We start from the raw sequence: 25,826 nt of genomic DNA, 5'->3' as shown, positions 1-25,826 counted from the left end.
CACACACACACACACAGACATACACACACACAAGCTAGCAAAGGACAGCCATTCAAATGAGCAAGGCCAGAACTACTTTCTATTCCCTTGAGGTTTCGCAGGGAAAAGAGTTGGATGCAGAAAGAAAAAATAGTGACAATTGCAATTGCGAGTGTGAGTTTGAGAGGGAGAATGAAGCAATGTGGAGAGACAGGGGTTTGTGCGTCCTGGCACTGAAGGGTTAAGGGAACGCCAGACTTCCTCTTTTGCTTTCAAAATCTATGGCTGTTATTTATAACGCAACTTCTCGAGAGGCGGCTAGCTGCGCCAGTGTGAGAGGAAAAAAGTGTGCGGTTGAAAAGTATGCATCGTCGTTACCGCCATCTGACCTGGTGGCACTAGTTTTTCACACCTTTATTATTAGGCTTTGTGCATCCATGTGCATGTGCAGAAACAAAAAACAATTTCTAAGCTGACCTCTATACATACCAACTACAAAACAACAGAGTTTCTTCACAGTGGGCGCTATATAAGAGACAGTCCCCATGCTCTGCTTGGTCTGAGGGCCACTTTTTCCTCTCCCTCTCTGTCTGTCTGTTCATCTCTGCAGGCCTGCATCTGTCTTTCTGTAGCTCCCTGTCCCTCTATCCATCCTCATAAAGAGCCTAGCCTCTATCTCCCTCAACACCCTCCCTCCCTCTCGCCTCCTTTCCTTTTCTCTCTCTTGGCACTGGGCTGATCTGCGGCCTGAGGGTTCAGAGAGGGATCGAGGGAGGGAGGATTGGAGAAAACTGGAAGGAGGGACGAAACATGAAAGGAAGGAGAGGAGAGGGAGAGAGCAGGGGAGGGGTGGGCGAGAGAGAAAATGCCAGAGAGTGAAGCAATGATCTGGCTGCTCCTGCTATCGTCGAGGGAAGGGAGGGAGGAGTGCAAAGAGACACAGAAAGAGAGAGAAAGAAAGGGAGGGAAAGAAAGAGGGAGTCCTTATTAACATGGCCTCAGGGCGTTCTGCCATCCCTCATTCTTTCTCCCACTCTTTATCACTCTCTACACCAATTGCCCACACACAAAACACTAATCTTCCAACCAAACAGTCCAGAAAAGATTCAAAACAGAGAATAAAGCTGCAGATACACATCAAAGTGCAATGTCACTTTCTCTCTGTTTCTCTCACACACACATGTGCACAATGCATGTTAAATTCCACACAATCTTGGGGCAAGAAGGGGGGCATTACTGACAGACATATCCATCATTTCCCTGTGTGCAGCGATACAGGTTGATAGTAAAGCATGTGTTATAGTGCTGATACACAGCTGGTAATAAATCACCAGGATGGGCCTCACTGAAGTTTACTGTCTGTGAAAGCTGCAGCTAGACACAATCATGGCAGTGCTATGGATAAAATTATGATATGACGACATAGCACAATGAGCATTTCACTTTGGACGTCCATCCATTACTGAACATTCAAAAATATGATACTGGCCTGGCTATAAGAATAGTCTGGTCTGTTCTCTCTGGATGCATTGGACCACCCAGGATGGTATGTGTAGACAATGGGCAAGCGTGTGTGTGTGTATGAGCCAGCGGATGTGTGTGTGTAGCTGTGGACCAGCAATATTGTACTGAGGCAGACAAAGGAGGTGGCTCATACTGGACACCGGCCCTGAGCCCTGCTCAATGGAGCTGTGATCACCAGCCAAACAAATTGGGCCAAACCCTAGAATACAAACTCCTTATCCCACTACAACCCAATCAAGGCCGGGGGGAGTCACAGATGGACACATCATGTTACTCTTTCCATGTCTCTCACTCTCTGTTGTTCTGGCTGGCAAATCCCTTTTCAAAAAACAGCACATTGCAGGCAGATTCCATTTCCTCCACTACAGTTGATTTGCAGCTATGGTGGCGGCCATCTTTGGAGGCACATCAGTTTGTCGACTTGTAGTGCAGCAGCCCAGCCTGATATCCCTTTCGTCTATTGTTATCCCCTTCTCAATTCCCCTGAGCTGCTCCTAAATCTGTAACAGCGGTAAACCAGGGATTAACCAAAAGAGTGTAATGCTAATAGAGAAGTGAGAATGCTAGCGCTGGAGGGGGAAAGGTGAGCAAATCAGCTGAGCATGGACTTTGATCCTCCTGTTGTTTCCCGGGATAAATATTGACCTTGGGATTCTTCCAGAGAGCAAGCTTGCTGCACTCACTATTTAGCAAACAATTCCTGAACCTCACCCAACCTGCTAACCCACATTCCACCAGGACAACCCCCACCACCCTCCCACCCTCCCACAGATCCCATGACCCTCTCAGGTGAACAGAGAGTCAAACACAGATGGATGCCAAAGGGAGGAAGAGAGAGGGGGTGGAAGAGAGAAGTGGGGGGTGAGATAAAGATCCCAAATGAGGGTCTGAAAGGCTATCGAGTGGTTGGCCTTATCCAGCTCCAAGAAAACCTGGCTCTAGGGTGCCGAGGCAAGATCTGGCAGTCAGCTGGAAAATGAGGACACTGCAGAGACGGAGCCCTAGAAATAAAACACCCATAAAAAAACGGGACTGTCTCCCTGCATCAGTGCAGCTCCAGGGCATGTGTGCGTGTGTGCATGTGAACTATGCGTGCGTACATGTGTGTAGTACAGTATGTAGGCTATGTGTCTCAGTGTATGATGCATGTGTGTCAGTGGGGATCTGAGGCTCCACTCAAGAGCAAACATGCTCAGTCAGCCTCACAACCTCATCTCAGTGAGAATGAAGCCCAAGTTGGCCTGGACAAAAACCCTGAAGCTATATGAGAGGCCAACACAACTTCAGACACATCAGAGACAGACAGACTGTTAATGAGTGTCTGACCAGGAGCGTGCACTCACATACTAACTACAGAGACCGATAGGAGACAAGTAAGTGCCCGACTAAAGGCCTTACAATGCTGTGGGTCTGTTGCTTTGAACACTTCCTATGTCAGTCTTTGTGTGTATTTTAACCAGGGTAGGGCATTAACTATTTTGGTCCACCAGAGATGCACTAGATCATTATCAGAATAGAAACTTCAAACAATGGTTGGTTACATACCCAAGTTACCAGGATTTGAGTGTTGTAAATTTTCCACTCTGGTTAAATGATAATTTCTGATGATATTATGTTATATTCAGATTAAAATGTTAATATCCACCCAATCTATGGAGCAGGTGGAATGGATTCGCATGGTTCAGCACTCTGCTAATCACCAAATAAAACATCAGAGAGAGTTTAGCGCCTCCTAATACTGAAAGACAGCCATAGGGTCTCTGATGGCACATTTCATAACTCTAGGTCAAATCAGATTTAATTAACTTTAATCAACAACATTTTATGCATTTTGAGGCTGAATTTTCCCAGAATTTGAAAGATGCTGCAGTGTCCCCTTGACTCAGATTAATTTTTAATAAATACTGGCTAAATAAAACAAACAAACAAACAAACAAACACACTCACACACACACACACACAGTGGGCCTTAAAAGTGGCTCACTGTGTGTGTGATAGGGAGATGATTCCTGTGTAAGACAGTGCATGCCTAAAGACACAGAGCCCACATCTGGCTGATACTATTAGAGGAAACTAAAACTCATTAAAGCACGTTGGTTAATTATTGGCCTACCTGATGTCATTCGTTTTTACCACGGCCAAGGGCTTTGTAGTTGGCCAGCAGGCAGACAGTGATTTGACAGGACAAGCTATCCTAGAGTATGCACTTAACACACATCCCAAACCACTCCAGTATGTGATGTGCACTTTGTAGCACACACATACCGCCGACCCGGCACAAGGCCATTCAAAAAAAGTCCTAACAGAGCGGATCAGAGACAAGCGCTGTTATGGTGGGATGTTGAACCACTAGTGCCTCGTCATAAATCACCCACATAAAATTCACTTTACATCTTTGTTCAAAGGTCCAATCATGTTTCCACGCCATGTTGGACGGTCTTAAAATGAGTAAAACTGTCTCTTTGCCTTCCATCACATATCTTTTGAATGAAGATTTTCTGTGCTGCTGAGATTTTCTGTGCTGCTGAGAAATAGAGCTGTAGTGGGGAAAGCAAACTGTCCTAGTTCCTTTTTTCCGACAAAATGTCCAAAGGAGAAGTACCTGAGGGCTCATGGTGGAGTCATTTCCTCTGGTGATTTTGACTGTAATGTGTTTTCGTGACTTAGTCATGAGGGGGAGGTGACTGGTGTTGGCTGGACCGATTCCTCACCTCTTGTGGCTTTTGGACAATGTGAATCAGATCTCAGAATAGGCTAATCTGCCTAAATATAGGCTACGTACAAAACTGGGGTCAGAGGAAAAGCATTCACATTGGATCATCAGACACCAAATGTAGACAAATCCTGATCACCACCAAAGACCCGCAAACACCTGAGTAAGGCTGGTTAGTGGTGACAACCTGTTTGAATAGGACTGAATTAGAAACAGCAAAGAGGAATCTAGTGCTGACGTGTAGCATGTCGGGCTACGCTGGGGCTGGGTGATAATTCAATATTATTGTTTATTGTGGCATCATATTGTGACAATATGGTGATTTGGGGATAACGTGACACAATTCTGCTGTCTAGATTGATGATAACAAGCAAATTTTACTTAAAAAACCCTGAAAAAATGAGGTATGAAACATTTCAAGGAATATTATTTAAAATCAGTAGACTCCTACACACTGTCTTCACTTAACAAGAATTTAATAAATGACACAACGTTTCGGTCAAGCGACCTTCGTCAGGTATCTGAATAGACAATACAATGGGGCCTGTTTATATAGGGGAACAGGAAATAAGATGGGCCAATCATAGGGCCAAGGTAATCAGGTAACCTCCTGGTACAAATCAGTGCCTAGTGAGGTACAAGGGCCCATCCAGGTGGAAAGGTATGGCAAGCAAACTTTGTCCTGCTCCTCCACCTGGCGCATACGGTAGTGCAAAGATCACCTTTTTGTTTAAAGAAATATTATTTGAAAATTTCTGTTTTGTTTGACATCACGCCTAACATTTCCATTCGGTTCAATAGGATGAACATAAATTTGATTATTTTTAACATGCGATTTTGCATATGTGAGCCATATCGTGATATATATCGATATTGAAAAAAATCCTCATGATTATCAAACATATTCCTCAGCCATAGGCTAGACCTTAGTAGTTTTGATCCAACACAGTCAAGAGCTAGAAAACAGCACCAGTGATTCCTAATAGGACCAATGTTGAGACTTATTCCTCATGACCGACCAAGTCAGCGCCATATTGGAACTCATCACTGCAACACTGAAACAGATCAAGCCAGTGGTTGCACCAATGCATCGCCCATGAGGGTGACTGACCATTATCAGACTGTGGGGGCATGATATAACCTCTTATAAATAACAACGGCCGTCTGGAGCTGCACCACTTGAGCACTGTATTCTTCTGACCTTTCACCCCTTTTTCTCCAGTGATTTCATGGGTTTGATAAGCAGCAGTACAAACAAGGCTCACATCTCCAACAGAAATCCCACATCAGATAAAAACGACAAATACCGTTTGAAGTTGTTGGCTAAATAATAAAAAATAAGACACAATTAAGTGGTAACAGTGTAAACTATTACTGTGTATCTGATAAATCAATGTGTGGGGTAATGTTCTATGAAATTTCATCAACACACATACTGTTTTGGATGCCAAGAGTGCCCGAAATTTGAGATCATGTGAACCACAAAGCGCAGCCACATTCTCTGCTACACAACCCACTAGGCCTCTAATACAAACACATCGTTCAAAGGTTATATGAATCTTGGGAATATATAATAAAATGCCTTCCTGCAATTGATTATTCTGTGAGTGCAACTACAGGGAACAAAACCAAGATAGACAAATCCTTGGAGCTCAGTGGCATTTCTTGTCTGTGCTGTCAAGGCCTTCACTGACATGCTTATATGAGGGAAATCACCTCCCAGCGGGAGTTTGTCCATATTCCTTTTTTTCTCTACCAACGCATTGGTTTGCTTTCAGTCAGGCAGTAACTTATTTAAGTGACTTGGTCCTACTTGGAAGACAGTTTGGTGCATGCAAGCTGCGTTTAAAACAAGCTAAAACAAAAAAAAAAACAAGCAAAAAAAAAAATAGCCTAGCTCTTCCCAATATTGTGTACAATATTGGCCATTTGTAATTCAAATTTGGTTATTAAGATGAATGCTTCATTCCTTTAAAATAATTGCCACAAATAAAACTGTCAGAACACAAAAATGTGATTATTATATCGTGCATACATTTAAAACAAGACCATATTCTCTGACACAGCAGCTGCTTTACTGCCCACCTACAAACAGATTGCACGATTGCACAGCCTATAGCGGCATGTATGTCACAATTAAATATTAATACATCTTATGAAATAATGTAGCAGTATGTATCGTTTCCCTGCAGCTAGAAACAAGCACTCTGATTCAGACATAAGAAAAGCAGACAGCACACAGAGATAGTGAATACACACACACTCTCACAGAGAAGATAGTCTCAAGGAGAGATGAGCTTTGGGCCTAAACACTCTCTAACTAGATCTCTCAATTTATCCCCAAGTACACACTTCTTGCCTGTTACAAATGGCTATTAATTTCAAAGTGACACAAATACAAATCACAAGTCCTACACACATCCGCCCTCTCTAACCTCATGATGATCTATGTTTTATTAGTATGGCTTGCATATTATGTAATACTAACAGTGGATAAAAGTAGTCTACAATCCCTCATCCTTCCAAGTTTTATTGGCCCAATTTCAACAGCTGTCATCAGCTCAGGCTACAAAAAGCTATTTTGGTGGTACTGAGCCTAACACTGTTAAATCTGACCCAACAAATGTGCAGCTCTGTGCCTCTTAATACCTACAAACATTTAACTATTGAAAGGAAGCAGCATACGTAGGCACAGCCTTCATCAGCAAAAACCACCACCAAAATTCACTTCCTGTCTTTACACGTGCTCGGCTGCCCGCTCCCTCTGCCGGGCCCTGCCCTGCTCTACTGGAATGCGGGTTGACAGACAAACAAGCCTCTGTAGCTCACCCTCTTCCCAGAAGGCCATTACAGAAGAAGACCATCAGGTAAAGGTACTGAACAGCGGCTGTGAAAACCACTGCAGCGGCGGCAGCAGCAGCAGCCTGGACTCCCCTGCCTTCACCTGAGCTAGCACACGGAAAAATCCCGAGCCAATGTGGCCTCCTCGGCTGCTTTAAACAAACGGGAAGTGCAGCCAGTGCCACGGAGAGGGAAGAGGGGAGGTTGTTTTGGTGTGTCTGAGAGGGTGAGCGCTGATGCGGAATGGCAGCGAAGACAGACGGCAGGCTGCTCTCCTGTGCTCGGTTCAGAGCAGGGAGACAGCACAGCAGGCCTCTGACAGAGCACGTTTTATGGGAGTGTCTGTCTGCTGGAATGCACCCTGCTTCAGGCACAGATTCCACAGCACATTCGGTCTCTCTACTTGTGGCAGTGCAGTTCTCATCAATGCCCTCCTCCTGACATACTAAAGCATGAATTGTATTTTAGGGTTTCTCAGATCATTTCTGCATGTAGAAGCATACTGAAGTAAGTATACTAATAGATTCAAGTCCAGTGCACTTTGAGAAAACATTAGTCACGGTGCATTCAAAAACACATGCATGCAGCAGAGCACAAACAAATCCAATCGAGTGTTGATGTTACTTTAGATAATGTGCTTTGTGCACTTTCCTCTTTCCCCACCTTCTCCATCTGTCAACCCCAATAGATAAGAATCTCCCGACAGGGATTGATTCTCAGTGGCTATTTGGATGTCCATTAGATAAATTATCTACTTGCCCCCAGCACTGCTTCATGAACAACATAAACATTTCTATTCCTGTCCCAACAAAGGCAGACCCCACCCACTTCTTCTAGAAAGAAATGCAGTGTATAATGCCCAGTAGAGTTTATGACCTGTATTGTATCACGGTTATTGTGAGGTTACAGTGTGACGGATTACATTAGCAATCATTTAATGCAATAAACCACACAATCACATCACATGTTCACCTTCAACTAAGAGCTCAGGGGGTCTACCGGGGTCCTCAGGAACAAGATGTGCTGTCAACCCCTGTCTCAAATGGTCGCTACCATCAATGAATTAGTGACCTCAACAGAGGGAGCATGGTTAAAATTGATGCGATTACCACCTTGACTGAGATTACGCTACTGCCTTGACTGAAAGCAAATAGAGATACCTCGGCTTATCACCTGCAACTTGGATTAGCCAGTGAATTGGACACATATGTGTCCAAATCAGTCCACACTGTCCCAAACAGTGTTTTACATGAAAAGAGTGATTAGGGAAACACGTCTACTAAGGGAATGAATTCATACGACAGAATTTCTGTTATATTTGAAGTCCAAGCAATATCCCTTAAACCTGCAATAAGTTTCCCAGGAAGGGTAGCGTTGGCTAACATTACTGATCAATTCACTTGCAAGCAGTGGTGCCAGTCCAGGCCCAGACCAGGCTCGGCTTTCGAAAGCATTGTGGAACATTTGTTTAGGTTGTTTTAATATAATGTCATATAAGGTACTCTTTGGGTTAAAATGTACTGGTATCCAGAGTTAAAATCAGTCACCAGGATATGAGGACAATTTTGTTTCCAGTCCGCGTTGTGGTAGCGCCTTGAAAACGTTAGCTAGCTGTTAGCTATAACCTCTGTTAGCTCGCCTAGCTAGCGAGATACCTGTCCTGTGGGGTGTTCAATTCATTCACAAAAACTGTGTAAGGTGTAATTTTGAGAGGATAAAAATAACTTAAGTAAGGTAACGAGAGGCACAACGTTTCAAGCAGTTATTTTCAAAGACAGTAGTCCGAAGTAAGACAATGTTCTCATCTTCTTACCTTGTCCAGACAATTCACTTTTTCCGTGGGGTAAACGACTCGATTACATCTGCCACACAACGGATTCATGTTTGAGGAATGCTCTTCTAGCTAGCTAGCGCAGAAACAGGCGATGGAAATGATACTGCTGATATATGCTGTCCAGTATTTACTTTTAAAAACTAGCTATAGAGAATGATTACGATCACTAGCAAACCGACACTAATCTAGATGTATGTATCAAATCCGAGAGGTTGTTGTCGTTGTAACCGCACAGCTGGCTGTCAGTCTACTAACCAGACACGGAAAGCGCGATCCCGCTGCCCCTCTCTCTCCCTCCCTCCAGCTGCGCGCTCCCGAGGAGAAAGGGAAGCGGCAGTGTGGGAGGTTCGTTTTTTTTTCCTGGGGAGGATTTCATGATTTGAGAGGGGGGGGTTTGAACATTTACATTTTACATATTTGATTGATATTCCAGTGCTTCTACTTCATAGCTTGAACTATTCATCAGTAGCAGTTTTTCATCTTGAACGAATCTAAGTGGACCTCAGTGGATGTCCACATGTGTGGTTGTGCACCATCTGTGCCTGCATAGCAAACTCATGCTATCATCAATGACTGATTATTGCAGTTTGGGGGCTTTCATGTAAACGAACCAAAACGGTGATCTCAAATCACATTTTTACACATCTGCCACGTTCACGGCGTGTCCTACTTGATGTGCAAGTCATACATTTGGTTAGGGCGCCATCTGCTGTTAGAAGAGTTGCACTGTATCCCCATGATCCGCCTGACACATTTCTGTTGTGATGTTTTTTTCCTTTGAGGATAATATAACCGTTTGCCTGCAACACCTTGTGAATTTGCAGTCCAACTATGCACAACATCCAACGACTCACTTTCACAATTAACACATTAATAGGAGCATCAACTGACATAAAAAACACACAAACATAAGCCTTGCAAACTAGAGAACCAGAGACCCTGATAGGGAAGTACATAGCACACTACTGGAGAAGAAAAAGTGGAACTTAAAAGATCAACTGCACAATGAAAAACACCAGGGTTTTAAACTGAAGCACACCCACATCTTTACTTGTATGATGTGATACAATGTTGTTAATGTATTTTCCAAGATTGTCCAGATAGCGGCATGCATTTCACAGTTCGTTGTAGTTGCATCAGCCTTATTTCCTTATTTTAAAAAAAAACAGTTAAAGAGGTGGAATGCAGCCACCATTTAATCCAGCAGAAATAGGCACTCAAAAGAAATAAATTATAAAAAATAACATTCTGCTATAATCTATCCAAGCTATACAATTTCTTGGACTTTTTGCAATGGAATGATGTGCACCTTAAAAAATAACTATCACAATTGAATGTAAAAGTTTAATTGGTTTGGGAACGTGAACGTTTAATAGGTTTAGGGAAGTCTACAGTAAGCAGCCAGTTCAATGCAAATATCTTTCTTCCTTTCACGTTTTTGCCGTCCATCTCTTCAGCACGGCCCAGCTTCGACAATGCTCTCTTTCTCATGACCCTCTCCTTCCATTTCTGTGTAGCCCGGCTGGAAACCTTGCTTCTGGAACTTCAAGGATGGCCAGTAGTTCTTGCGTCGCTGAATAAATGAAGCACACAGAAAATATGTTTGATGAAAGTTAGAAAACACGGGCAGACTTGGACAACAGCTTGGTTGTTGCAGCGCTCACCTGGACGAGGTAAAGTGGCGATGTGGCAGCAGGATGGTGGTTGATGTAAAGTGCCAACAGTATCAGAGCCAAGAGTAACACCACAGCAGCTATCACACCTGCTATCACGCCTGTATTAGCCATCCCTCCGCTTGGCCTCGGGGGATCTGTCTTCAGATCTGTCAGCAAAACAAAGACAGATGATCAAAATCCCATCACGCAGCTCCACAGTAATGTTTCAAGCAAGTATTAACTCACCATTGCCATTGAGGATATGACGTTTGGTGTCATCTGGAGGCAGACAGAAAACAAATACACAGGAATTTCAAACTTCAAAGTACCAGACTATTTAGTTATCAAAATTGACATTCATGCAGAAATATTCCAAAATTGTCATCGAATTATATGTTAAATCTGGAGTTCATTAACTTTGCATTGTACTGACAACATAGCCTCCCACAGGCACACAACTCAACTCAGCCTCACCATCAATTTCACAGCCGTTTTGTAGCGGAGTCAAAGGGGTTACGGCCTCAAACTCTGGTGTGACAGAGGGAGCGATGGAGCTGTCAGGTCCATCCCTTGAGTAATCCTCACAGGTTACATCTTTGCTCTGTCCACATACAATAGAAAAGATGAATGGGCTTAAATTCTGACACATGTGAAATAGTAAATAAACAGGCAGTCATTCATCACGTCCAGCTGTACCTCTTCTGAACAGGCATAGTCCAGCCATTCCTGTCTGTGTCTGTCCATGCCATCCGAACATCTAAAACACACACAAGATGCACATTAACAGGAGTTCAAACACTGCCTCTCTCATTATTTACACGTGAGTCTGCAGAGTGAGCTGCTCACCTCTGGAGTACGTTACACCAGCTGCAGCCAGAGGTTTGGTTGGAGGAGAGGCAGAGCTCACAGCTGTCGTGTTGCAGGCAGGCTGAGTCAGGCAAACAGAGAGAGACAAGAGAATTGAGATTTGTGGCGATGGAGGCTAATATGTTGAAAACTATCCCTTTTGATGACATATGGAGCAGGACCGCTTACTAGGCAGCGCAGTGAACTCAACAGCAGAGTTGCTGGTGATCTTTGTAGTATTGATCTCAACCCGATGGTACTCAAAAATCGTCCGTTGTTGGGCATCTGTATCTGAGATATCACATGATTATAGCGTGTCTGAATATTTCCACAGAGGAAGAGTGATCATGTCTTTGGATGACGGAGCTATTAGAGGTATGAACAATATTATCGCTGACCTGGTGATTGAGTAGCAGACGACGCGACCATGAAGGCATCAGACAAACCTGCCTTCACCGGATGCTGAGCTGAACCGATCACCTCCACTGACAGAGGAATCTGCACAGGCACGGAAAAACAGACAATTATGAGAGAGAAAACTTTGCGAACAGGTTTTTGAATGACACTATAGGCGCAGAGTGGAGGCGGGGTCTCACATCCCGGTAGCTGAATGTGATGGTTCCTGTTTTGTAAAGCGCAGCCTGGAAGGTGAACGGCCCCTCTGACTCTTTGCCCTGGAGTCTGACCCGCTCCCACTGTACCACAAACACCTCACCTGGGGGAAGAAAATGTCAAAGAGGAGTCAGACAAACGTTCAGACATTTTGAGAAACAAGGACATGTCCACATGTCAACTGATAGCTTACCATTGTCCAGGTATTGCACAGTGGATTCTTTGGAGTAGCTGGGGTCAAAATTGGCCATTAGTGGGGCGATGTACTGTGTCGCAGTCAGCATGCGGTGAGTCACGTCCCCCATGAAAATAAACCCTGAAAATGGCCAGATGGAAGAATATGTAAGACTTGAGTAAGACTTGTTTACCTCAAGTAACAATTTCACAACATTGTGAATATGTGCAGAAAAGGTCAAGGAAAATCTGCCTGAAAATAAATGTACCTCCTGTTGCTATGGTAATCTGCCTCAGGTAATGTCCATAGAATGGGAAGTCAAACGACAGAGCGACCCTCTGGAAAGGGATGGAGAGAAAGAGAGAGAGAGGAAGAGAGATGGAGAGAGAGATTTCAATATATTTAGATTTATATATGCAGAGAATTAAGCTTAATTAATGCAGTGATATTTATTGTTATTACAGTTATTATCTGATATGGACTTTCTATTCGTAATAGGCATAATTCCGTCTCCCACAGTGTTAAGCGTCCTAATGGTCAGCATCGGTTCTTGTCAGTTCAGACAGAGGAAGAGGCAGAGCAGTGTGTTATACAGTGGAACGGGCTAAAGAGGCGACAAAGAGGCCAAAAATCGGTGGGATAGGCTATTGTTGGACTTTGTGTCATAGACTTTGATGGAATTTAACGGACAAATGAACACCGGTGTTGCTCACTTTCCGCCAGCGTGCTCCTGGTCTGCACCTTCTGTATTCATCATCACTTCTCTCAGTTTAAGACATCAATCCAAAAGGCCACTTTCTTTATGCAACTGCTTCACTGGTTTAGTAACAATATTCCCTTCCCTATACTACATGACAATTCAGTTCTTATTTTTGAATATAAATGAGGGGGCACCCGGATTTGAACCAGGGACCTCTTGATCTGCAGTCAAATGCTCTACCACTGAGCTATACCCCCACCTGCTATGCCTTTCACAGGTCTTACCTTTGAACACATTATTTATTATGTAAAAGGATGTGTACACATTACTATGTACACTTACAGGCTCTGGCTCAACCTTTCTCCTATATTTGCGTATCACCTCTGAGAGTGTGTGTGTTTGTGTAAGTGTGTCTGTGAAGGGCATTTTTCCCAACACGCAGTCTGATGTGACTACTTTGCACTGTTCTAATTTAAGCGCATATGTTACCTGGCTTGTAAGTTAGAGAAAATAGTTTGAGTGGGCGCATGTCAATGGGGTCACTGCATGTGCTCCTCCTAACACAGATATTTTGTTGAATAGACCACAACACTTCCAGGAGGTTCAACAGTAAATACTGGCATCCCAAATGTTGCTACCTTTATAACCTGATCTGAACAAAAATCAATAATCCCCACCTCTCCAACTGAGTAACCTGGTACTGGATGTTGCCACAAATCCACAATATTCAATTTCCACTATGAGAATTCTGGCTTTTCTCTGTCACTGTTCAGCCTTGGCTGCTTTTTCAGTGTATAAGACTCTTCCTTTCCTATGCCTGATCCACCACATCTTCACACGGCAAAGTGAGTTCTACATATTAGATAGCCTGCCAGGTGTTGGACAACAGTACAAGGTCAAAACTTAGGCAGGTACTGACAATCTCTGGCGGGACTGTAGCTGTTGGCCTATATCTGCTCAGGTTCCCCAGTCCCTTGGCTCCCCAAGCTGTGTTTCAGTGTGAATTCCCTCCTTGTTTGTTCTCCTTAACATAAAATGTACAGACAAAATGATGTACTTCTCTCCTCTGACAAAAATCAATAGCTGTCTGTGCACTCTTAAGTGCTGCTGCCAGACATTTTTAGTACTTGGTAATGGACCTTGGGAAAGATTCATTTTGCTGCCAAACAGAATATCTCTGAATACTGGTGTCTGGCCAAGCTTCACCTATTTGTTTGTGATTTTGTCGAGACACATTCTGACGATGAAGTTATCATTGTCTCCACGCTCCACAGGTCTGTCCACATCGCTCCTGCTTTAAGAGAGCACTTCATCCTCACAGCAGTTTTACCTATGTCAAGACGCAGCATTGCATAACTCTACTGCAGTTGTCCTTCAAATTTCTAATATCTCAGAGTACTTCACACATATTTTAGTTCCATCCAGTTGGTTGAGCACATGCTGCATTTCTGTATAAAGTTAGGGGGCACCCAGATTTGAACTAGGGACCTCTTGATCTGCAGTCAAATGCTCTACCACTGAGCTATACCCCCAGCACATATATTCCCAAGGTGTTATTGTTGTGCTGGTAAATAGCCAGAAAAATGATTAATGAAAGCAAGTTTAGAATAAATTCACAGAGAGAGGGAGAGAGAGAGAGAGAGAGAGAGAGAGAGAGACAGAGAGAGAGAGAGAGAGAGAGAGAGAGAGAGAGAGTGTGTATTTGTATGTCTCTCACCGCAGCCTGTCTGTGTGTATTGGACAGAATGCCATGCACTCTGACTTGGCCATGCTGGAGGTCGCTCATGTCTACCCACAATTCATGTGTGCGTTGGTCCTCAGGGCCGAAACTGCGCCATGTGTAATACCTGCCAGAATCCTCCTTACACACACCGAAATACAGAGGAAGGGAAAAGACAGATGTCGACAGAGTAGATTAGAGATTGTAATACTGCGGTTGCGTTCAGAGAGTGTGTCACACATGAGGTAAAATCACATGTCATCATGCCTTTCCGCAAATGAGTCTAAAAGAGTAAAATTCACTTTCCAAAAGAGGGCAGTGCTCAGCTCCAACTAAAACAAACCCAACAGTGTCAAAGAGAGAAAAAAAACATAAATGCCACAAACCATTAGAGTCATGCAGAGCCTCTGGTGCCACACTCACCACTAAGCGTGTCATGTTGTCTGGCAGGGTGTCGATGGTCAGTCCTCCACCCGGCGCCGCCCTGCTCATCCTGCCGCGGCCTGCAGACGACCTCTGGGCCCTGTGGGCACGGCTGCCAGCGCTGGATGACTCCTCATAATGCTGCGAGTCCACACTGTACCAATCGCCTGTCCAGAATACAATTATAACATCAGATCAGGTTAATATGTTTTGCATCTAAAAACGTAAGACGTGTCATGCGCTACATAGTTTTAACAGAAATTGTGGCATATGATGCAGTACGAACATCTGCCTGCTGTGAGCAATGATGCATTTCAACTTCTGACCCATGGGTTCCTGCACTCCCACACTCTTTTGAACAAGAACAGCAAGCATGCTGAAGTTATTTTTTATCCTGACAGCAGCAATGACTGCAGACTAATGCAGATAAACCTTTCCAAGGGTGGAACTAATTACATTTACGCATGTTCTGTGACTGAGTAGCTTTTGTTTTTACTTAAAATCAATAATTTTACTTCTACTTTAAGTACATTTTTGCTTAAATCATATCCATAACAGATTTTGTGGCTCTCCATAAGCATTTGGAAACTGGACCAAATTGGCCAATTGTGGAGCCATTCACAGTCAGAAGAGTAATCTGGCTTTAGTCAAAATTTTCAAATTAAAAAAATAAAGTTTGAACTATGCCCTCTCATTCTTTTGGAGTTGCACAGAAAAGATCACATGTAACAACGTTCTCTTTTTGAAAAAGCAACTTGGTAACTTTTGCTCTGAGTACATTTTAAATTAGCTACTTTACTTTTAGATTTTAACACCTGTACTTTCACTTCTACTTATGTAAAATATCAGCAAAGCAATGATACTTCTAGTTGAGTAGGACATTGTAGTACTCTTTCCAGTGAACATTTCAAATGGTAATTTTTATGCAGACGTTATGAATTATGCTTACAGTTGTGGCTCAATACTCTGTCAGCCACATGTGAAACTACAAGCTGCTTTTGAAATTGTCAGTCTTAGTGAAGCCAGTTGAAGCTGGAGTTGAATGTAGATAAAAGCTGTGTAAATGACTGTTGGTGATGCTTGGAAGAAACTGTCAATTCATACAAACATTGTAACCGCACATGGTAAGCAATGTGAGGTAGGTAGGTTTTGTTGTAAAGATTTGGGTGTTTTAATTGATGACTGTCTTTCTTTCAAGCCAATATTGGAGACCACACACTGAAAGGGTTACTGTATAGTTGATGGTAGGATTTAATTTTAGCAACAATTTTTGATTTTTCTTTTGAGTGTGGAAAATGACTGTCTGCTACTTTTACACCTGGACTTATACATGGACTTAGGCATCTCTGCCATGTGGCCTCAGTCACTGGTATAGCAGTATGCAAGGCTAATAAGATTCCCTGCTATTTATGTATTTATATTACTTAAAAAATGTGAAGTATAGACTGAGCTCTGAAGAGTCATTTCTGCTGACTGTAGCTAAAGCACAGACATACTGTAGATGGCTAAGAAAGCTTTCATGAATACTTCACCTCTGCGTGGGACAGTCTGCAGAAAGGTTGCAAATTTAAGGAACTGGTTATTCTTAGTGAGATTAAAGCAGTTGATAGGCCAATGGAAGATGAATCTATTCAAACTTTAATGTTTTAGGACGTTTTAGGTTTTATGTGCCACTGTTTCGTCTCTCTTCTTTCTGTTTCTCTCTCTCTTAGTCTTTTTCTGACATTGCCCATTATGAAACGTTTCCTTTGCTGTTTTAAACATACTAAATATGCTGCTACTGCCTATATTTGTAGCACTTTTCTTAACAGTGTTCTGTATAGTAAAATAATAAAAACACATGTAAAAGAACAAACTATTGTTTGAAGATTGACTAAATTCATGCCTAACCCTAACCCTAATAATTTGTTAAAGCTGATTCAGGAAAATTCAGAAATACATTTGGATACCAAGAAAGAAATTAGCCCCAGTATTATAGTGTAATGACAACAAAAACAGTTTAAAAACAAGTTTACAAAACTGAGACTTCAGCTGTGTTTAAATAGAGGACACTGTGTTTGCCAAACTGTGTTTGCCAATCATATTTCCTCTATTTCCATAGGCAGGTTGTTACAAAATTGATGGGTGCTTGTCACAAATGGTTGATCAAAAGATTTATAATGTGAAACACATGTGTAATATAAGCTTGGCCCAAGCTAAGGTTAAAGTGTAAGGTTAGCAATAAAATCGTAAAAACTCAGCTCTAAATTCAAGTGGAAAGCAACGTAAGGTAGCTAAAACTGGAGTTACCTAATCCCTCAACTTAGTTCTAGTACTTAAAAGCCATTCAGAGGTAGTTGCACATGAGACAGTTGAGACAAAAATACAAAGAATACAATATATCAATAGCCTGGTGTCCAGCCCCTATGAATCTTTAGCACTCTTCGAATTTGCATGGCGATTCATAAGGTTCAAAACGTGCTAAAGACTGTGATTCACGGGGGCTGGACACCAGGCTAATATATCAACACATGATGACACAAAGGCATGAACAACTTCTGCCAACTAATTTCTGGCAGCCTGTTCAATATTAGTTTCCAGGTTGCCAAGGTATCATTATAATACATTTTAAAGGTGCATTAGTTAGGCCAAATACAACAACCTCTGGGCTATCTTCATTCAGTTGAAAAATCTTCTGAAATATATAAACCAGGAGGGTTTATGGGAGGGAGTCAATGACTTTTTGAATGGTGCATGTAAGTTGAATTCTTTGTTTACAATTACAATTACACATTTGGCAGACGCTTTTATCCAAAGCGACTTACACATGAGATTTGCATACAACACAAGCAAGTTTTGTTTTATCGTTTTGCACCATAAATAAAAAGAAATATCTCAGGATGTTTTAAAACTTTTTTATTGATAAAGGTATGATCTTGTCATAGATTATCAAGGATTATATTAATGATCAAAACAGATGTAGAAATTAATCACAAACGCAGCAAGGCATTCAGACAAAGGTCTGAATGCCTTGCAAAGGCATTCATGACATGCTGTCATGTTAGCTGAGGAACATGAGCCCAAAAAAATTGGTGTTGCTGCTTTTTTTTTAGAAATATTACAATCATTGGTGTTGCAGTATTTTGGGGGGATTTTACTGTGATTGGTGTTGGAGCTGGTTTTAGAATATTACTGACTGGTATTTCAATTGTTTTTAGAAGTATTACGGTGATTGGCGTTGCGGCTTTTTAGATACATTACGGGGTGAGTTGATTACGTCACCAGCCTATATAAAGCCCAGAGTCGCAGGTCATTGGACTCGCGGGGTGTCTCTTCTAACCCTAAATGAGGGCGGCCTCCTGTACTCTCAACGTTTGCTGTTTTTTCTCTCTGGCTTTCAGTGAACTACAGGAGGTTTTTGAAATGGCGGAGGGCCTGCTTCGAACAAAAAAGCTCAGAGAATCACTCCGTGAGGCTCAACTTCCTGGACAGAAACAACGTGAACCTCATGCCGTGGTCAGCTTGGCTGCCGCGAAGAGTTCGCCTCTGCTGCTCCGGTGTTTTCTGCCGGGACTGTGTCGTGTTGAGCAGATTAAACTGAGCAGGGTGAACTCCACCGGGTCTTCTCTTAGTCCGGCTAGACTGCCCACGCTCAAACACCTCTAAATTATCCATGTAACGTCGTCTTTATTCGCTTTTGTTTTGTGCATTTAAAGTGTGTGATTGTTTGCTATTTCATGCTAACGCTAACTCTAATGTTGCCCCCAGCCCGCCCACCTCCACTGCTGCAAAGCCTGCTGTTGTATTGTAGGTCTACGTCCGTGATTTACAGTAGGCTTTTCTCCTCTGGCCCACATGGAAATGACTGCTTCACAACAACAACGTTAGTGTAACTAAGATTCGCTTTTACATGGTTAGATTATCAGCTATGATATGAAAATGAATGGAGGCGGAATTGGTCGCCAGGCAATTCGTGGGGTGTTTCGCCCCAGGTGCTGTCGGATATTCTGCGATTACGAGTAGAGCGCACGTGAACGATCCAACAAAGTGGTAAATGCGACAGTGGGAATTTTGGTACGAAAAGGACGAATTTACTGATACCTGTGATGTGACTTTAGGGGGCCAGTAATAAGACGGGTATGCCAGCAAATCTGGAGAGTGATGTATTCAATTGGTTTGACGCTGACTTGTCTTTTTTCACAAATTTATTCTAAATAAATCCACCTGTCAACACGTTACTAGGTCATTTTTTTTTATTTCAGAAGCGTGCGGGACAAGCTGTAAGTTAGAACCCAGGTCAGATACGGGAGTTTAAGAGGGGCACTTGAAAGCAGCAAGAAGTTAAGTTTACTCCCCTCACGTGTGTCTCAATAAGCAGGTGACAGAGGATCAGAGGGGTTGTTTGAAGTAGCCAAGGCACTATATTTCAGCTCCCATCCCACTCCTATACATTTGTAGTGGGTTTTTTGGCTGTCTAAAGAGTAAAATAAGAGGGCGAAAATAGACTTGGTCTGCACCACGCATATTACTTGGGTTGTAAATCAGACAAAGGAATGCTATATATTTTTGGTGTTCACATTTAATTGTGATGAGTGAATACAGCGTTTTCCATAGAGGCTTCATACCGACTGTCCAGAATCAAACACTTTCTGCCAGGCCAGATTGAAGATGTGTGGTAGTTTGAAACTGATAACGTGCAAATGAATACAAAAATCACACTGGTTAATTAAAGATGGGGTGGAGGTAGCTAACTAGTCGAAGTGTTTGCACATTCAGTAACATGTTTTGTGACAAAACTGGTTCTTGAGGTCTGCAAAACCTCACAAGACTGAAATAACGTCCTAGGGGACAAGGGCAGGGCTCACTGGGGTGCCAGAAATTATGGTGTGGCTACGAAAGTGAACTCCCACGCAGCACCGAACCCACATTGTGCACAACAATGTGACACCTAGTTGGTTTCAAAATGGGCAGAGTAGCCCAGGAGACACCAGATGAAGCCATAAGTACTAGGCTGCTGAAAAACAGAAGAAACATTCTGCACTTTGTGAAGTATAAACTGACAACAGAGACCCTCCTTGCATGCAGACGTTCTTATACCTCCCAGCTGAAGCAAATCCCTCTTCTACTTTTACTATCCAGTCCTAATGAGAAAACTGACTCACTAGAACTTAATCCTTTCTCACTGCATTTTTGCAGATGTTCATTGTCTAGTAGGACGTGGCTCAAATATGCAGCCTCAACTCGGTTTAGAGCTTTTCCTTGAACAGAAAAGCTGGATTAAAAACAGAAAGAGCACAAATCATCAAGAAAAACAATTCTCTGCATGTGCAATTTGGCGCATTTAAATTTGCCACATTTCAATGAGCATCTAAATAGGTTCTCGTGGGTGCTGTTATGCCAGTGGAGTGTTAGTTGATGCCTGCATGGCTCTCCTGAGTGTGGGAGGGGAACACAAGTGTGCCAAACCCACAGAGTTCAGGCTGTGTGCGACACTGGCAAGGCTGGAAGTAACTAATTACATTTACTCTCATTACTGTAATTGAGTAGCTTTTTTGTGTACTTGTACTTTTTTGAGTATTTTTTAAAGTCAGTCAAATAACATCCATTACCGGGTACAGATTTTGTGGCTCTCCATATAAGCAACAGAAACTGGAACATCATAAATTGGCAAATTGTGGAGCCCTTTGCAGTGAACGGTCAGTTCACTTTGTGCACTTTATTTTGTAACTTCCATTTTTTCCCAATTAAAAGAATCAAGTTTGAACCCTGCTCTCTTTTTGAATTGCATAAATAAGATCACATCTAACAACATTCTCTTTTCTAAAAAGTAACTAACTTTTACTTTTCCTGAATTTCCCCAAGGGGATCAATATAGTGCTATCTTATCTTACTCTGGGTACATTTTAAATTAGCTAAAGGGATTTTTTTACACCAGTGCCTTTACTTCTATTTAAGTAAAATATCAGCAAACTAATAATACTAATACTTATACTGGAGTAGGACATTGTAGTACTCTTTCCACCACTTGACGTTGGTTGGTCGATGAGGCCTGCTTTAGACATTTCAGTGCATTAAACAATACCATGATACTGATGTCTTTCACAGCCATCAAAACTGCACATGTCATTTAACCAGCGCCTGAAGTGACAATCAGAGTGCACTGACCTCATACAAATTATATTTGTTCATGAGTATTTCCCTCCGCCCTTCGGTTCACTTAAGTCCTGCGTCAATGCGTTCGTGACAGTTAATACGTTAAACCTAGACGTATGATTGTTGAACTCCGAATCCGCCCTGTTGTGGCATGAGGTAAGAGCACAAATGATGTGTGCAGGGCTGCTGAGGTCAGATAAACATATCATGGTTTATGTAAAAGTGGGGAGGGGTGCAGAGTGAATATAAGTTATGGCTTATCATGTCTGCTCAGGTCATTGGTCTCCAGGCCAGCAGTATTAAAATCATTGGCACAGCACCAAAACAAGGAGAGAGGAGTCAGATTGTAGGTTTTCTGCTAGAAGATCGACAGAAACTCCTCCTCTCCTCTCTGAAACCATTAAACTAGAGGTCAGAATGGGAGGAAGGTGGGGGTGGAACGGCCTGGTCAGGGCATCTATTGTTTTCTTTGCCAGTTTTGGTTCAACAAGCCAAAACTGTAATTTTCCCAGTCTCTCAACCATATTCTGTAAGATAGAGACCTCAAATGGACCAGGAAAGCACACGGTTTTAACATGGTTTTTGAGTTAAATTCATCTGACAACGTCTACTCCAAGGTCTGGGTATCTTAACAAATTTCTTGGAACTTAATACCAGTTCCAATTCAAAAAAAATATGAAAAATGTAATACAAAAAAAACAAAGCAAAACAGAAACCAGTTCTAAAACAATGCATTTTTTGGATACCTGTATTTGTTAAATGAAAGCAGATTTCATAATTTTTTCTGCACAACGATTAGATTTGTTTTTCCACAGTACAAGTACAAATACACAGAAACATAAATAAAAGTTGTGTTCTCATTGTAAGAACCCAATATTTTAGATGCCTTTAAATACCTTTTGACCTTAAATCAGTAGTGATACAAAACCTGGCTTTGCAGCTGTAAGTACTGTATGCAGTATTCTTAGAAACAACATAATGGTGACACCTAATGCATCCCATAATTAATCGTGGCTGCTTTACAATGGGGATTTGATGTTTGAGTTTTCTAGTTTTGATGGCCTATAAAATATGTAGGCTATGTCAGATAAAACTTCCAACATTTTGTATATTGTCCATGCCGAGCACATTGATTTAAACACTACTTCTCCAATCTGTTTTTACATTCTTGTGTATATCATAAAATAAAAATGCAAAAGAAATCCATAAAATAATGCAAAAGGAGAAAGGATTGCAACAGAGGGGTGAATCAAAAGGCAGATGAGCCTGGGTTTGTTTTTTTGTTTGCCTGCTCCTCTTTAGGACAAGAACAGGGTGGTGCCTCAATTAGAAGATAATGGCTAATAATAGATAATTGCCTCTATCTCTGTTCAGTTGTGAGCACAACAGCCAACTCTCTTATTGTGAATCCAAATCTACCTCATTGTCCCACATTAGAAATGGTGTTGGTGAGTCAGATGTAAAAAGTGAGAAAAATGTGACTGGTCAAGAACATAGAGACGACCATATGAGGTCTGCACTGAATTTAGTGCAGGCCCCGTCTGTTTCTGGGTGTAAAGGTATGAACAACTGGATGTCGGGTATTTTGAAAAGTAAATTCAAAATGTAAGACACCCGGTAAGACAAAACAGAAAGCAACAAAAGAGCAGACAGTTTTGTAGCGTAAAACTGACTTCTGTCCAGTTGCTCAAGCAAGCGGCACCAAACCACGACATTTCCATGCCTTTTTCTGTGAGCGGTCAGCGCAGAGCGGGGGTGACAGGGCACACCCTTTCCTGTGGAGAGGCTGCAGGAGCTGGCATGGACTCCTGACCGTCACCCACAATAAACATGCATGGTTTGTTTCAAGGCGTCCGGTCGAATCACAGATGTGCGACACCTCACTTTCATTCATTTAAATAAGTGGAAGTGAAGTGGAAATACACTTTTGTGTTGCAGATTCACAACGGTTTATATTTGACACTAGCCCCATTTCAGTCCACTCTCCCATATTATTCAATCTGCCTATCTGCTATAAAATATTAAGAGGTTGTGTTATGTCTCTCCTTTTTATAATGTGTATTTTGGCCAGTAAAGGAGTTACTGATGTAAGACAGTGACAGTTATGATGGGATTAGTACTTCGAGACGAGTTTCTTTAATAAAATCCATAACACCTGAGAATCTTTAAAATGACAAATCCAATAACATTAACCTCCTTCAGAGAGTGGCACAGGGTCAGTGACATTTTAAAGTAAAACACGATGAAATCAAGAGATATTTCATTCATCGTGGTCGAGGCTTGTTATGAAAACAGGGGTGCAGTGATTACCTCACTTTTTTCTGTTATGATGAAATCCAACCCCCGCATGTGTGAGATAAAGAGATTGTTTCTACTTTTCACTGTCCGATAAGAGAGATAAGTGAAGGAGTCACAACCCAGAAAGCCACAACCACTCCTGTACAAATGCTGTTCCAAGTTCCAACAAAATTAGTCATTTTCTGAAGAATAAGTTGTTTAGATCTTAGCAGAGCTGTTGAGTTCAGTTTACGTTCTTGCCACTTCATTTTTCCTAAAACATTTCTATGGCTGTCTATGGCTGTCAGAAATCCATAAAATTGCACACAACTTCCACTGTGATCCACTGTGACAATAACATCCGACGTAAGCTCCAATCTCACAGAACAACATTTCTCACTCTTCTTTTCTATTCCTTCCAATTCACGCTTAGCCCCAGAATGGCCTGGACCAGCTTCAAGCTATTTGTTAAGCAAAGTTCTCAGCGGGACAGGGGACAAGAAGCCAACGCTGAGGTCATCACCCGGTGCACAATTCATTTTCATCCCAGGGTTCTGTGTTTTTCTAATCTGGTTTCGATGCTGTAGATGGCTCTCTGAGGGCCGTAGTTCTTTTTTTAACCGAACAGTATATAATGGAGAGTGACAAGATAGATAAGAGAGTGAATACAGCTATGGAGAGGAGTATATGGAGGGTCAGTACCCACAGTTGAACCCACTATGTTGCAAGCGCATATCTGAGCACCTCCTGCACAGCACTAGGAATAATGAATCATTCGACTCTTTTTTTTTTTCAAGCTGTTTTGAAAGTGTTGCTAGGTTTTATCAAGGAAATAAGTACAGTACATGTATTTCCTGTCCTGTAGAATCATGCCAGCAAAAAAGGAGTTCATCGGGTCAATGGATGCTGATATGCAATGTAGGGAAAAGCAGTAATGATGAAGTTTCGGCTTAAATGTATCTCCGTTATCACCGACAGCGCCTTGTAAAGAGGTGGTGCAACTGATAAAGAGGAGTGGGGCCGGTGATGGAATTTATGGGAAGACAAGACCAATTGAGTTCTTCAGTTCTTCTTTTACTTATTTATTTAACCTTTATTTTGCCAGGCAGATCACTTAAGAACAATTTTTTAGGTATAATATATAGGTAATATATTCAAAGCACACATTCAGCATCCCTCCACTCCCAATTCAGGCACATAGGGCACACTTGCATCAACATGCATAAACATTATAATAAAGTCCCGCTCTTTCAAAAGTGACAAATCCTAATCCCATGTCCTCTCTCTGGCAATGCAGTTGACAAAGCCTCCCAGGATTGTTCCAGACTCTAGACTAGCAGGGAGGCAAGAAGAAAAAAACAAAATCTAATTTTAAACCTGAGCTAGGCTGTTTGCGGGTTGTAGTTTAGACTCGGTCGCATGCTTGTGGAATAGGGTATTTTTATGGTACACTTCATTGTAAACTAGGTCACTCACTTTTCTGCATAAAACAAAAAGGGCATGGCATGCCCATTTGCCGCTCCATAAAGATTCCTGCTGAACCTCTGTGGTTTACAGTGAGTTAGAATAGCAGCAGTAGCACGCACGGCATCCAAGGGCCAATAAATTAATATGAACATTAATTATTTGGTCAACTTCAGGACAAATGGGCAACCGGCTGCAGTAACCAATCAAACCAAAGTGTGCAAAGTTTCATTGCTGGGACAAAAATAAAAATGGACAAAAAAAAATAGTAGAGCGGATACAAGAGAGGTTGGTCATACCTTTGTAGGCCGAAGCAGCTGTGTGACCTTAAGAGAGTTGAGAGCGGTTCCCATGTGTGGAGGAGGCAGTGCAGGTGAGGTTGGGGAGATTAAAGCAATGCTGAAAGACATGATGATGAACAGGGAAGAGTGGTCAAGCAGAAGGGAAGCTCACCTGTTTGCTGTCGAGCCCAAACTCTTCCCAACTCCGTTTGGGAGAGACAGAGGAATAGCATCACCAAACTGAAACACATGTTCAGCAGCGAAAAAAAAAAAACCCAAAAAAAACCACAGCTCTTTGTCTCTTCTCTCTTCTCTTTCCAAAACAGTTTTCTCCGAGTCCCACTTTCACACTGCTCTTCGCTCTCTTCCTCCCTCAAAATCTCACTCTCTCTCTCTCTCTACACACACCCTGTTCCTGTCTACACCCTTTCTCTCCTCCTCAGCGCTGGTCTTCCGTTGCCATGGTGATTGCAATGACACAAGGATCAACCGATGGGGCTTTGCAGCAGGAGAGGAGAAAGCGTTTCCTCTTCGTGCTTCAAAGGGCCTGGCCGTCCGAGTCATCCTCTTTGTTTCACGAAATCTATAATTTATTCTTCTCTCAAAGCTCTAACCTCCCTCTCCCATTCTGACTGATAACCGCAGAAACA

At 42.3% G+C, this 25,826-nt stretch overlaps 2 protein-coding genes and 2 non-coding genes across 7 annotated transcripts in view; all 4 read right to left on the bottom strand.

Annotated features, from left to right (window-relative positions):
• The window catches only part of lasp1 (LIM and SH3 protein 1), a 28,789-nt gene extending 19,648 nt beyond the window's left edge, over positions 1-9,141 (bottom strand). For both annotated transcript variants that reach the window (XM_071540316.1, XM_071540382.1), the window contains exon 1: positions 8,871-9,141. In XM_071540316.1, the coding sequence (XP_071396417.1) occupies positions 8,871-8,939 (69 nt within the window). In that variant the 5' untranslated portion in view covers positions 8,940-9,141. The remainder of the gene's footprint in view (positions 1-8,870) is intronic.
• An 850-nt stretch (positions 9,142-9,991) lies between these two features.
• Positions 9,992-25,514, bottom strand: LOC139662138 (plexin domain-containing protein 1-like). Of its 3 annotated transcripts, none has more exons than XM_071540787.1 (14): positions 25,349-25,514; positions 15,023-15,189; positions 14,597-14,740; positions 12,448-12,517; positions 12,198-12,320; positions 11,989-12,107; positions 11,791-11,890; positions 11,582-11,683; positions 11,393-11,474; positions 11,243-11,303; positions 11,021-11,147; positions 10,793-10,825; positions 10,556-10,713; positions 9,992-10,464 (listed from the first exon to the last, which is right to left on the bottom strand). In XM_071540787.1, the coding sequence occupies exons 1-14, from the start codon at positions 25,425-25,427 to the stop codon at positions 10,345-10,347; spliced, it is 1,485 nt and encodes a 494-aa protein (XP_071396888.1). In that variant the 5' UTR covers positions 25,428-25,514; the 3' UTR covers positions 9,992-10,344. The 3 variants fall into 3 exon arrangements, with proteins under 3 accessions (XP_071396888.1, XP_071396965.1, XP_071397036.1); XM_071540864.1 differs by having other exon boundaries at positions 11,582-11,677; XM_071540935.1 differs by lacking the exon at positions 10,793-10,825.
• trnac-gca (transfer RNA cysteine (anticodon GCA)) lies at positions 13,065-13,136 on the bottom strand. The gene has a single exon. It is a non-coding gene; the product is annotated as a tRNA-Cys (tRNA).
• On the bottom strand, positions 14,340-14,411 carry trnac-gca (transfer RNA cysteine (anticodon GCA)). Its single transcript has one exon. It is a non-coding gene; the product is annotated as a tRNA-Cys (tRNA).
• Positions 25,515-25,826: the final 312 nt, after the last annotated feature.

This window comes from Centroberyx affinis, unplaced genomic scaffold (assembly GCF_046629955.1).
Source record: "Centroberyx affinis isolate AG114_WGS23_722 - 3 ecotype Tasmania unplaced genomic scaffold, CSIRO-AGI_Caff_v1 ptg000019l_1, whole genome shotgun sequence".
Classification (NCBI taxonomy): domain Eukaryota; kingdom Metazoa; phylum Chordata; class Actinopteri; order Beryciformes; family Berycidae; genus Centroberyx; species Centroberyx affinis.
This window is presented reverse-complemented; position numbering and strand designations above follow the sequence as displayed.

Excerpts from the sequence above, each read along its gene's own strand:
- LOC139662138 (XM_071540787.1), bottom strand. The coding sequence starts at position 25,427 with ATGTGTTTCAGTTTGGTGATGCTATTCCTCTGTCTCTCCCAAACGGAG. Across the intron at positions 11,148-11,242 it reads ACTATGCCTGTTCAGAAGAG|AGCAAAGATGTAACCTGTGA; the intron begins GTACAGCTGGAC and ends GTATGTGGACAG. Across the intron at positions 10,714-10,792 it reads TCATATCCTCAATGGCAATG|ATCTGAAGACAGATCCCCCG; the intron begins GTGAGTTAATAC and ends TTTTGCTGACAG.